The 14,603-nt window shown below is 32.2% G+C and overlaps 2 protein-coding genes across 4 annotated transcripts in view; one reads left to right on the top strand and one right to left on the bottom strand.

Moving 5' to 3' along the window:
• LOC136420101 (cyclin-dependent kinase 2-associated protein 1-like) overlaps window positions 1-14,603 on the top strand; it is a 41,471-nt gene that overhangs the window by 6,511 nt on the left and 20,357 nt on the right. The window lies entirely within an intron of this gene.
• Window positions 5,794-12,679, bottom strand: LOC136420004 (uncharacterized). 3 transcript variants are annotated; one of them, XM_066406629.1, is made up of 6 exons: window positions 12,413-12,679; window positions 12,144-12,367; window positions 11,846-12,091; window positions 7,146-7,323; window positions 6,940-7,093; window positions 5,794-6,686 (listed from the first exon to the last, which is right to left on the bottom strand). In XM_066406629.1, the coding sequence occupies exons 1-6, from the start codon at window positions 12,413-12,415 to the stop codon at window positions 6,442-6,444; spliced, it is 1,050 nt and encodes a 349-aa protein (XP_066262726.1). In that variant the 5' UTR covers window positions 12,416-12,679; the 3' UTR covers window positions 5,794-6,441. The 3 variants fall into 3 exon arrangements, with proteins under 3 accessions (XP_066262726.1, XP_066262725.1, XP_066262724.1); XM_066406628.1 differs by having other exon boundaries at window positions 12,144-12,506; window positions 12,570-12,658; XM_066406627.1 differs by having other exon boundaries at window positions 12,144-12,679.

Here is a 14,603-nt window from a genome sequence, read left to right as displayed (position 1 = left end):
ATGCTCGAATTGCATTCGAAGGAGAATTTCATGAATTTATGATACCTTTGTAGAATTTTTGACTTGTAGGACCATCGAAGGCAGTTTTTAGAAATTTGATAGTTACAGTTCCATTTATCTGTCAAATTGGATATTTCAACAATGTATGTTAGATTCTCATTGTTACGCTGAACCAATCAGTCACGAAGTACAACGGTAATTTGTATTAGTATCATTTTCGCGATAGATTTCCTAGACACCCCACCAATGTTGTAACAAGCTGGAATGTTTTAAGTTCGGAATTTGTAGCGTTTACACAGATGTAGCTACCATGAATATGAAGTAAAGGGAGTAAAGAGTAAGTAAAGAAGTAATTAGGGGAATCATAAAAAAACTTCAATTAAACCTGTTGAAATATCAGAGGACTTGGATAGCATGAACAGCTATTATCTCTTAGTCGGATGCTTGACGGTAAATAACAAATGGATTAGTCAGCGCTTTACATACTGTTCACCGATTACTGTAATTTGTTTTAATGATTAACCGTTATTAATAATTAAATCACTGATTAGAAATTAGAGTAATATAGCCATTTTCCGAAAGTATTAGACTTGTATCATACCGCGAATTTCATTGTTAAGTAACAATTATAACGCTTATAAAAACTTTATCGTGATAAAATTCTTGTAGACATATTTTATCAGGGATGTAAAAACACGAATGCAAATTAAGTTAAAAAGAGTGCAGGAGTGCTTGAAGTGCACCAATATTTTTCCCAGCTTGAGTTGCATGAGTGGAAAGTTGTCAAAAATTAATGATTCATTTTCGTTTGCACGAACTACATTTAAAAAGAAAATTTCATAATTCACATCCTTGAAAAAAACGACGGAAAGATTGAAACATTTCAGTTTAATTGAATAGCAGGTTTATTTTCTGTAAGAAATATTTTAAGTTTAAGTAAATGGAAACCTATGGACAAGAGGAGGGGCAAGAATGAAAACATTAAAAAGATATGAACTGTTTATAAGTAGGTTCAACATTGTTTAACAAATCATCTATAATTTGTTATATTATTAAATAAATTAACATTTTCTTACCAGTTGTATGGTCAAAATAACAACGTTAGTGCCATGTTAACTTCAACAATAATTGGACAGTCATCACCATTAAAGTGCAATAAATCAATAACTCCAAAGAAAGGTAACATATATAACATTATACTTATACTTAGAATAGGTACAGAAATCAAAACATCTTTTTTCCATTAAAGCTTGAAGTTATAACAATCGGCTTGATGTCAGTTTTCCACCTTGATGGTTCAACAAAAATACCATTTTCCAATAAACTATTTATTTCAGAGTCAGCTCTAAAATACTTTCCATGCAAGTGATATTGGAATCAAAACTGTTGTACAGGATTAAGACAATCTGCTTCAGTATAGCTCGAGGCACACAGATGTAATAAAAATGTCAAATAAATGAAAATATAGTTAGACAATATTACAAAGTATTCAAAAACTGTTATCTAAAAAATACTAGTCCAATTTTGGCTTTTAGGTGTTTTTCTTTTTTATGTGTTTCTGGTTACGATTGGTAAAAACTTTACCAAAATTTTGATAACGGTCCAAATCGTAAAAATTCAAAAAACAGATCATTCCACAACAATGTTGAATAACACATTTGTGGGGTCAGGGGGAAGGTCCGTTAACCTTAATGTAGAGAAATTCGTGTTTTTAAGTTCCAAACCATATCACAAGTATGGGAAAAGATATTTACTCAATAAATTTAAACTTTTGATTACTTTCACAGTAAGCCTACTAAGTCCTGGCAACTTTACCAAGAGAATAATCTCTAAGGAAACGTTGAAATAGACATGGTATTAGTCAGCTTTGTGGAAATTAACTTCCAGGCATAGCTGCCTGTAACTGAATAAGTATACTTAAAGAAAGTAATTGTGATAATGGTTAGGTGCCATTGTTAAGAAAAGTCTATCCAAATTTAAAAAAACTATCAAAAAAAGATGCGAGACTATTGACTCTCCTCCATTGATCCTTGTGTTTTTTTCTAGCATATCTAATTTTATGTCCGATTTGATTCTGAAGAGTTCTTTATGATATTATTTTGCATTCATGAGCTGATTAATAAATAAGTAAATTTATAATCCTAGTAGGAAAAATCAGGTAACATATTTATTTTCTGTGGTACTAGCAATGATTGAACATTAAGTGGTGGACACAAATTACTTTTAACAAGTGATTAAAGTATTTAGAAGGTATTTTGATGTTGACTTAAAAGTTAAATTGTTGACAACATGAAATTAGACACAAATCGTTGTATGTAACACGTACGTAATTCAAATCATTTATGGACTTACTTCTAAGCTCGCTTGGCCATAAATTGATTCGTTTCATAAAACCTTACATTATGTAGTTATTACATAAATAACCATTATACCGGTTATAACTTTGGACTGAATTTGTTGAAATAAAGAAAAAATATTTTTTCAAACCCTTTATAGACTTACTACCAACTTATTGCACCGTTTTTGAAATAAAAATTTTATTGTTTCTTTATGTAACATGGTTGTATTATGTAACAGTTTTTTTTACAATTTATAGTAAATAAAAGATATTATTTCCCAAAAGTAATAATAACGTAATTATAGATATAATAGACAAGCGATACCTTTCTTGGATTTAGTCGCCAGCACCTGTAAAACTTTGGTATTTATATCTTGAATAAATATCACCCATAGATGTAATGGCAACATGAGTTTTTGAAGCTTGAGAATTGAGAATTAGATTACTATACGTAGCCCTCGAGAATTAATTTTTAAGGCAAAGTGGCTAAAAGGATCATTATTTCCAAACAGAACCTTTCGCCAATTAAACTTTTCAAAAATGCTCTGCAATGGGTCTTAGAAAATGTCAAAGGACGGTTTATCAATTGTATGGCTCGAAAAATCATTCAATTTGCAATATCTGTGGTAATACATTCAAAAACAAATTTACATACAGGGGGGACCAAATGAATGGAAAAACTAGAAGAAGTTCCTGAACTAGAATGATTTGTGTTGTGAAAAGCTAAAGGAGCAACCTACAGTTTAAAAAAAAATAGAGATGGAAGATTATTTTGTATTATATCCAATGCAGTTATGAATTCCTTACAGTCCAAAGAACGAAGATATTTATTATTAAATCACTTAGTAGAAGAGAGCGGACAATTGAGTTAATTTGGGAATTAGACCTCTTCAGATGCTACCTACTTACATATGTATGCAACATCTATTAACAGCAGTAAATACCATGATTTGCAAGCATAGTAATTTCCGTGTATAGATATTATATTAACGAAAAAAAAATGTTAGAATCTCGCCTGATGGTCTGACAAGTGTTAGTTCAGTGTTAAAGATCAGACCCACGATGACGATATTTTTTATTTGATTGATGAAGTACTGATGGCTTAATGACCCACGTTATGTTTATGGATGGAATATACTATACAGGGTGGCCCAATGATTTACCCTATTTTAGACTGTCTTTAAGAAACTAAGAACCTCAAAAGTGGAAGTTCAACGAAAAAGGAGAGAACAAGAAATGAGAACTAAAAGGTATCTGCCAACTACTATGCAGACTATAGGAATGATAAATTACAGTAGATATTCGATACCGTTAACAAAATAAGACGACGCACATTAACGTTAGTGGTTTATTTGCGTAAACGGGGGTTAACCTAAATAGAGCACAAAACGGATTATTTGGTGACAAAAAAGGCTGAAATCTTAGTTTGCTTCTTAGGATTTGTAATTTTTTGCACAAGTGCTGTTTCTTTTAGTCTTTTTAGAACTATGAGGTCTGTAAAGTCCACACCACTATACAGAGCGATGAAAATTTTGATGCTCACCATATAGAGCATAGAAAACTGTAAAACTTTTATATAAAACATTTTTTGAAGAATCTTTAGCTTTCGATTTATTTGGAAAATTAAATTTTGGCATTTTTCAGATTGTTCCCAATATCTCGGAAAATAAGAACAAATTAGCAACACTGTTTCCGAATATTGACTGAACCCCAACTTTGACACTTTTTCTCTAATTTAACCAACCTCGTGTCTTTTGTGGTTTCCAAGATACCAATGGTGAGCATTGAAATTTTCACCGCCCTGTATAGGCGATTGTCAGTAAACTACAAAGCAAGGCTGGGGAAATACCGGGCACAACAGTCTGGGAACCCCGTAGCGAGTGGGACTGCCAGGGAACTCGCGGAAGTAAATAGTTCCCCGGTAACGGAATAATTTCTTCATGTTATATAATGGCTAATGTGTTAGAAATGTGATTCACATTATCCGGAGATTTACATTTTGCGATGTTCACGGTATCGAGTGTCTACTGTATTTATTTTGCTAAAACGGTTCGTCTAGGTTTGAGGGAATAACATTATTAATTATTAAAGTATCATTGTCATAAAATTAGTAAATTCGACAGATTCAATATTGTTTGTTTTTACGGTTTGTAAGGAAGAGATTTATGATATTCAATTTGGAACTATGTACAAGGTGTCCGAAAGTCGAAGCTCACCATTGTGATATTGGAAAGCGTGAGAGATTCGTAAGATGCGACTTTATTTTTATTTAAAGGTCCAGGACTATTGCCATTTAAACCTGTTAAAACGTATTGTTACTGAAATATGTTATGTACAAAACGTGTTGAATGAAAATATTTATTTTCAAGTAAAATTATTACAAGGAAAAAATAACTACAAAATCACAAATTACAGTTTTATCCAGAGATTTGCAAATATTTCCAGAATTTTTAAAATTAAATTTGTCAACTACTCAAATACGGAATTTTGCATCAATTTGAAGGAGATTGTATCTCTTACAGTTTCCAAGATCACATCGGTGAGGGTCGAAGTTAAGACATCTTGTATCTCCAACACCAAAGAACAAACAAACTGAAAATTAGCTTAATTTCGATAGGTACTCTTGTGACGTTTTAACAATGCGGAAACCCTATGATTTTTATCTTGAAACAGAACATAGATATTTACTTAATAAGTACGGGAAATAATATTTGACAGCACGTTGAATACAGTTACAACTTTACTTCACGCCGTTCAGTAAGCAGTCGAGTGCGGTGAAAAAACTTCGCACGTGTTAAGTACAATATTTTTCCTACTAGCGCATGCGGATGCAACTTTTTAATTAAATGTCGGTGTAGTGAGAACTTTACACCTACACGTACGCATGCGTGACGATACAGTTGACATATGGCTAGACAATGACCACAAAGATTTCTGACACCAAGATTTGCCACTTGAATTTGTGAGCGGTAAATTTTTTGCCTGCTAATAGCAGTAAAGTGCTATTTTCAGTTTGCAGATGCCTGCAGAAACGCTACTTTACCACACGCTGGAAAGAGATAGCATATTATACAACGAAATATTAATTAGTAGGAAATGGTGATTTTGTACAAATTGTATACAATATTTTTCCTACAACTACAACAATTTATGGTAAATAAAAAGAATTAATTTGCTAAACTTCAAAATTCGATTCATGCGTTACAAAAATGGCTGCCGAACAGTTGATAGTTCTGTGTTTTGTTTTGTTGCTATGGACACCAATAGGAAGCGGTGGGAAATACGCTTATTTCCTTATTACTGCGTGCGCAACTCGTAGGAAATGGAAGTATCCAGAAATCGAGGGTCTTTTAATATTATTTTTGAGTCGGTGACAATGGTACACTCTGACATAGAAAAAAGAATTTACGCATCCGTTGTAAGTGTCGGCATATTTTCCCGGTATAACGCTTCTGATAAATAAAGGTAAATTGAAATGTTAACTTGAAATTGGATATCCGATTAGAAAGAAAAAGATGATTCTGTCATCTCAGAAGTGCAATAACCGGCGATGTGCGAGATAGTTTCCGCTGATTCGGATTAATCTGTTACCTATCTCTGATTCTTACATTTCACCATCCCAGCATGATTAATGAAAATGAAAGTTTTTGTGGTTTTCATACACATCTTAAAGTTTTCTATCGAACATTTTTTCGTAACTCTTCTAGATTTAGTGCAATGCTCATCCGCGTCTTAAGAAGCCAACCGTGCGTGTCAAATTGATAATTAACGCTTGAGGGGTAGGAACAATGAAAGCTTCATAGATAAAAAACTAGAGCTTCAAACAGTAATTGGTAGTCGTAGTCAGTGAGGCAGTCTGATCGATTCGTTAGATTTACTAAGGATCTCTGAAACAATATACCCATCAATAATAATTATAATAATTCATAAATACGATGTTACAGCAGATATATATACGAAAGTCACTAGAGTACAAGCAATCACACTGCTCAGTATAATTTCCTATGAAAAATAATCCCCCGAGAAATTGTTACAACCCTTCTTTGCACAGCTTCGAAATTAACCAACGTTGACATAAATACCTGTCCCATTTACATATTACTTTATTGTATCCCCTCCACGAAGGCTGTGTCGTCCAAAGTATGAAGCCAATTAAAAATCATCATATTCCTCTCGTATTTGGATAAAGGTTTTCCTCGTTCCCTTTCCACGTCCCTTATAGTTAAGGGCAAATTCTTCCCGGCCCTCGATTTGGCTGCCCTGAGCATTGCCGCATTCGTACTACTCGACGTGGTTGGGCTTTTACTTGGCGTTGGGCTTGAACTCGGTACTGTCAGTCTTGTAGGCCCTAAAAGAGTAATTTTCCTAAGAAGTGTGGAAAATAACACTTTCTCATACGCGACTACCGTGGCACGAAAGACACAAGGCGGAGTTCGAGTAAACAGTCAAGTACGAAACTGACACTGCTGAGAGTACTCTGTTAAAATATTTTACCCTAATGCGGAACACCCTGTATGTACTAATAAAAATTTATCTTATATCTAACACTTTCTGTTATCACAATGATAAGCTAGGTATTTTAATATGCCTAAAGTTGCTACCTGGAGTAATGACACTTTGAGAACATGGATCTATACTAGCTTGAGCAGTTGCCGGAGCAACTTCCAATCTATCCAAATTAAACTCGCTTTGGGATAATCGTTCTATGGCTTTGTAAGTAGTAAGAAGTCTTCTTCGTATATAATTTTGCCGGACCTAAATTTGATTTTATTGTCAAGTTGAAAATGAAGATTAAAGGAAAAAGGACCTTTTTATTAACCGATCGGATGAAGTCTGCAGCTGTGAAAGCTGGAGGTGGTGGTGTACTGGCTGGAGGTTGCTGTGTCGACGCGGCAGTAGTATTGGTGGACGATTGACCTCCATGAGGGGACGGCAACTGAGATGTTGACGCAATATCTCCTACTGCTACCCATGTCGAACAAGACCTAAATAATACCATTTTAATATTTATAATTCCATTTTAATACAGAATTTTCATTTTTATTCTGGCTCCCCCCTATAGCTTTAGCCGTACTGGATCTAAATTGATATATTTTTTTGAATAAATTTCTAAATTAGTAATCAATAATTTGATGAAATCTAATTAGAACTCTTTAACATGATGTCTTTTCAATACATTGTTTCGTTTTGTTCTCTAAAGACTAACCAACTTTAACAGAATAATGTAATTTTCTTACACCCTAGATGATAAAAACACAATAAGTGCTTTTTCAATATACTTCAAAAAAATACTAAAAAATATGCTGTTGGTTGATAACGATAGAAGGGACCGTTTTTGAGAAAAACATTTTATTTTACACTTTTAAGAAGTATTTAAAATATCAAACATGTGCTAAAACATAAGGGGGAAATATTCTTTAAAAATATTAGGTTCTATAATCCTGGAACCACGACTTTTTTTCTTCTCCCTTCAAAAAAGTTTAACTGAATGAGACACCCGAAAACGTAAAAATGTCTTTACCTTTGATTTTTACATTTCTACGCCTCCAGCAATGTGATGGATACATGTTACATATATGCTGAAGATTTCCATTTAAAATTGGAAACAAAAAAATCTACGATTCCTTTAATAAAATGCCGCCCGATCTTCTTATTATATCGTCTGGAAATCGGCCGAGTTAATGAACACAAGAAAAGATACAGTCAGCCGAAAATATTTCCACCAGTGGTATACTGGTTTATATAGGTTGTGCAAAAAATAAGTTGATAGGGGGTTCCGTGAAATATCTGATTTCAAATTTGATAACATCCTGTCGTGGAGGATAAAAAACAATTCGATAGACAACCGACACAACACTGGCACGACAACGATGTCCGTGTATGGTTTTACACTCACTGACACATCATCAGAACCCCCTAAAAATATTTTTTATATTTTTATAAATTTTATAAATAACTTTTTAGAATAATAAAAAAAATTACTTTTCTTTTATAAAATTTGATAAATAAACAATTTAAATTTTTCTTTTATTCGTGTTTTATTTAATGACTCCGGCTTTTTGTTTTAATAATTTGCATGCATAGTCAGCTTTAGATGCGTTTTTCTCGAAAACTGCTGCTTCTAGCGATTCACATAAGGTATACCATTTCTCAGTAGAAAAGGTGGAGAAATAGATTTTTCTATTCAAAAGTGACATACAGCGTGGCACAAAAATGTTGCAACTATTTAAAGGTATCCTAATGGTCGCTGGTGGCGCTCTCTAGAAGATACAGTAAAATCGTTCATAAATTTGAATTTCTCATCTTAAGAAACCCCCGGATATAAAATTTCATAAAATTAGCTTGATGTAGTTGAAAGTTATTGAAGAAAATGTGATTTATTTTTTCAAAATTAACACCCTATATCTCGGTTATTATTAACTTTTGATATATAAACATAAATTTATGTAAATCGGATTATTTTTACACCAAAAATCCGCTTATTCTCTGTGTTCCATTAATTTCGGACCACCTTGTAGAGTTTTTTTCGTGCACTACATCCTTTATATCCTCCTTTCTGAAGTGATCGAATTTTTTCTTCGTAAACAGTAATTTCAAAATACTGCTGTAATTCCATTGCCAATTTCGAAACACTTTTCATCGGATCTTTCTTGGTTTCATTGAGAATGTATATTTTGTCACGCTCCGTTAACTTTATTGGACGCCCACTTTCTGATTTATTCTTAATTCTGTTTTGGTATTTGAAACTATTTATAATTACTTTTTGAATGGTAGACCAACTTCTATTGACAATTTTTGAAATTTCCATATAAGACTTTTCTTCTTTATTTAAATTAATAATAATTTGCCGCTTACCCTCACTCAGCTCCATTCTGCCCATGTTTTACGTGACAAAATAAATACTACTGACTAGAAATTATTGCTTTTCTGTATGTTAATATTAAGGAAACATAACAAGTGCAGTCTTGTTTTCTATATTCATAAATAATGGGAATTTGGTTGGTGTACTAAGACTTGTGAAATTAATTTATTATTAGAAAATGTAGTTTATTTTTTTTATTAAGTTTGAGGTTTTGTTGGATTTTATTATTATTACTATTATAGAATTAGATAATAAAATACATCTATTTAAATAAAATAAAGTTTTGACTTCATTCGAGGAAAATATTCCTATCTTTTAATCAAGTAGTGTACTGTACTAAGATTTTTGCGTTTAAGTGCAGATATGTATGTCACCATAGGTATAATAATTTATATTTTGTACACAAGGAACGAGTTAAATTGAATTTCGCAAATTGAAATCGTGTCTTTGTAACAAAACTAATGAAAACATAAAATATTCCAAACTAAAGATAACAAACAATATTTCGAGTAAAAAGTTCGTAGAAGTGTTACAATCTTTTGAACGTGGCTATAATGAGTTTTCACAACTTTTTGTCAAAGCATTTCCAGACCTAATTTAATCACAAGATTGCACAAATTCTTTTTTTCGAAGTTTTTTACAGCATTTTGGTCGTGTCGGTTACCGATACCGTATCGGTATCATGTCAACTAGACTGGAAACCTGTGGCCACATGGAAAATATCACAATTATTCACTATACTAAATATTAATGTCTTATAAAAACGTATCGAAAATTTTCAAGAAATAAACTTTATGTGAAAAAATGTTTAATTTTATGCGCATGATGTCTATTGTCGTTTCTGCAGTAAATTTCATCATCATAGAAAGACTTAATCATAAACAGCTTTTTTTGGCATATTGGACTTATGTATGATAATTTATTGTACCACACTAAAGTACGATGGTTGAGCCGCGGAAAATTGCAAAAATGCTTCTTTGAGTTACGAAATAAAATTGATATATTTATGACAAAATGATTAAGGCCACTTTCAGAACTTTCAAATCCCTTGTGCTTGTGGGATCTAGAATTTTTGACTGACATAAACATCTTAACTCTCTTAATGTAAACTTGCAAGGAAAAGGAAAACTTGTACATAAACTCTTTTTCCATATTAACACGTTCACTTCCACGCCATTTTTTGCTACATATGTATGCCTGTTAACAACCCAACGTTACACTTCGTTTAATTTTTCTAAAAAAAATCAGAAAAAAATCAGAACACTAAGTCACATATTAAAAACACGATGGTGCAGGAAAAAGACCGTGTTACAAATGTGTGACTCTGGGCATACGGTAAAAGTAAAACTAAAAGTAAAGGTAAAAGTTTCATACAATATGTCTGTGTGTTACACTAGTGTGACAAGTTTATGATGCATTTTTCATTATTTTTGACACTTTGTAATTCAATAACAGAGATTTCCAGGGTTACAGATACTTCAGCCCAGTCATATCATGTAATAAAAAAATAGTGATGCGTACATGGGCGTAGTATAAAGGTACATCACACTGAGAGAAAAAGAATGTGTAAAAAACTTTATAAATAAACGAGTAGATGGAAACCATGTGAAAAGAACATATTACCGTCTTGATGGATTAACTACATCTAAAAATTGATTTGATAAATCGTAAACAGAAACCAATTTTACCATTTGAACACCGATTTTTCATGTCACACGTTTGTCTTGATGCACTTTTGTACTGCACACCTATGTCGCATATATACCTGTATATGTATGTATGTAACCCGTGGTAGCGAACGTGTTAAATCATTTCAAACAAAATTACTTCTTTTCAAGTAACAGTTGCGACAAAATCATTTTTCACATTTTCAGCCTTGCAAAAATTTGCAGAAAATTATTCAAAAGAAATTTACACTTTAAGCTAAAAGTTGCATTGGAAAAATTGTGTTATTAGAAAACAAACTACATATGCGGTTTAATGATTTTTGTAAACATGAAAAAAATTTCATTTTGTTCCAATATCCATTTGAAATAGATCCTGATAAGGTTGATATGAATGTACAATTACAATCAATACATTTGCAATCCAACGATACTCTGAATTCTTTGTTTAAAAATTAAAATAAGTCATTTTGTTAATATTATTTTTGTATAAAACTTTATGTCCGGCCTGCTCATAGTATTATATATATATTCACGTGAGGCCCTATCTCTAAAAAGTTTTGGGACCTCTGCTTTGCAGTATTAAGTAAGTATTAATTAACAGACATTGAGGGCAATAACATTGTGTCAGCAAATTTTAATGTAATTAAATTTGGCAGTCTTTACGAATTAAAAATTTTACAAAGGAGTCTTATCATGCATTGCATTTGGTTCATAAAATTCTTCTCCAAATATGTACAATTCGTGCATCGAAAATTTTAGATAATTTTAGAACAATGCTCACGTGCATTATGCACTCGTGCTTTTCTCATATCAAACTGCATTTTTGCACATTACTCTAAAATTTATCGATAATTTTGAAGGCGCTTGTTATATTGTGTTATATTACCTGTAATAAAATTATTGAAAACTACCACAAGGCTTTTGTGCAACTTGCCGGTAAAGCTGCATGAGAGTATCAAGATAAAAACGAAAACATACCGAGAGGTATGGTCCAGTCTGGCATGTTCTAACAAAAACCCATTTCGTTGCAAAGAATTTAAAGCCAAATCTGAGACAGCGTTTCGAAGGCCTTGTAAAGTAGGCCCTTCATCAGGAGATGGTAGCTGACTTATGTCGCTAGTACTGAAACTCTTTTGCAGCCCTACTGCAGATGATAGGGCGGCGCAACTGCGAATTAGCTCAGTTTCTTCTTCAAACCATAAAATCTCTGGTATGTCAGCAGGTCTAAAACGCGCCCATTTTCGAAAGATAGTTGAATTTTTCAATACTAATTTACCTATTTTGGCACCTGCTATCCGGGTTGGGGCTATGACCTCTATCATATTTGGAAAAATTTAACAATCGCCTTCCTCCGGTGGAATCCACAGAACTCACGGAAAATAATGAGAGGTCAGTGGTGACACTCTCGTGACTCGGTGATCTCAGAATGCGGCAAGCGACACTCAATACCGGCGTTTGAGGAGCTATCAAATTAGGCGTTTCTCCTGAGCTTGGAGCAGTCTGGGGATTGTCGACTGACGACATTTCTTCAATAAATGATCTTACCATATGTGTTGTTACTTTTACTACATTTTATCTTGAGCTGCGACTCATCACGAGCACTCACTACATTAGGCTTACCCGTATATGTAGATTTTACCTGTAATAAAAACCCGATATGACAGTGATGAAGAATGTTCACATCACTTTTATTAATTACTACTGAGAATTAGGAGTTTATCATGTGCGTGTTTATTTTTTCTATTTTAACTATTGTGGCTCACGCGGGCGGAATTTGATGCAACAGGAACCCATTGCGCTTGTGTTCAAAAAGGGATGAAATGAGGGAGATCAATACCGGGAAGAGATACCGCAGGGGCGTATTCCTTTTGGCATTTTAAGAATATGGGGGTATTTTTGTTTAGGAAAAGAAGACTTGTGTCTTCTACGAAACTGCCGTTATGGAAATTTACATTAACAGAATTAATATTGATTAATAGTAAAAACACCTAAAAATGAAAGTAATTCTTGAATTGTCCATTTTGTAGCATTTCACTCCAGATTCAATAATTGGGGGTTTACTTGGGGGTACTACTGAAAAAATCATGAACATTTTTGTAATATATTTAAGAAAAAAAATGAAAATTTCAATTAAATTTATACTCATTTAGATTTCCATAAACAATTTTACTTTGTTCATATCTTCTCACAAACATATCAGGAAAGCCATTTATTGATTCAGCTTAAATTTCGTTTCTTCGTTTAGTTCGAAACATTTTTGATGACAAATGGACATAGCTACTACACTCAAAATTAATCTATTCTATATCAATATCTTCAAGACTTAATATTTTGCCATTACTAAGCAATAACTTTTTTGAGCTGTTAAAGTTAAAACGGTTCTTTAATACTGTTCAAAATAGTAAAAAATTAAAATAGCAAACTTTTTTTCGTGGAAAAATAGAGAGATTTTAAGCGAGTTATTTTACGTTAACTTTATTTTCACATATTTTGACGTTAGTCGAAAGGGTTATTCTAATTAGCACTAACGAATGCCGCAATATACAGACCGATACTAGTTACCTTAAGCAACCCGTTAACGTTATCGATTATTTTTTATTGCCGTATATCGATCTTCAAAAAAATTTAATGTTTTAGAAAAAATAATAGATGTACTCGCTCTAGTAAGAAAATTAATTAATTGTTTTCAAGATTGTTCGTTTTAGAATGAATATTTAAATCTAACGGTAACAAACGCTAGTCAGCATTACATGTTTACCGTTTTCGCAGGCTTAGTTTTTGACCATTTTCTGTAATATGTAACGAAGGCCTGTAATTCAAATTTTTGTCCAAAAAAATTATCAATTGAAATTTTTTGACCAATCATCGTTGTCAAAAATGTTACTCTCATTATCAGATATTCCTCTAAAATCAGGGGCTTGGAGAGTTATTCTACAATATGAAAAACATGTGAGAATGAGAACAATAATTTTATTAATGTATAAAATTCGATTATTATTCTAAGATTTTCCTACTGAATCAAGATTCTATAGTGAGAAGAATATATAAGAGTGAAGAGATATTTTCATGTCGATTGGTCAAAAAATTACATCCGACAATTTCATTGGATAAAATTGCCGTTTTATTTATTATAAACACAAACTTGTTAATCAAGATAAGTATTATCGCAAGTTTTGTCTGCACATATAAGTTTTTTATACACACACAAAAAAAGAGTATTTTTTGCAAATTATTAATTTAATTTAATTTTAATGTAAATAATTTTATCAAATCTAAAAGTGGAAAAAATAATATATACAACACGGTGATGAAGCAGTTATGGTTTTCACGTCTTAGATCTCTCGGCACTACAAGTCTCGTAACTTTAGGGTTCTTATGATGCACTTCATTATCTTGACATCTAATATTTAACACAGTACAGTTGTATACATGTAATAACTAGGAATATACATATGAATGTTTACATATTTATTACAATTTTTTTTCGATAATTTGTAGTATAATACTCTTCTTTTTCTTGACAACTTGAAGAAACTAATAAAAATTGTTGAAACCTGGAGAATGTAGTTTTTTAATTTCCAATCTCGATTAACCAAACTACTATCTTTCATTTTATTATTCCAGAATTAAAGTAGTTGACAGGAATGCAACTACACCATTTTTTAATGTAGTTTAAAAAATATCAATAATACATTAGAATTCATTATTTGAATTTTTGATTAAATCTGTTTAATCA

The sequence above is a fragment of the Euwallacea similis genome, chromosome 3 (assembly GCF_039881205.1).
Source record: "Euwallacea similis isolate ESF13 chromosome 3, ESF131.1, whole genome shotgun sequence".
NCBI lineage: Eukaryota > Metazoa > Arthropoda > Insecta > Coleoptera > Curculionidae > Euwallacea > Euwallacea similis.
Note: the sequence above shows the minus strand (reverse complement) of the source record. Positions and strands in the feature narration are given on the sequence as shown.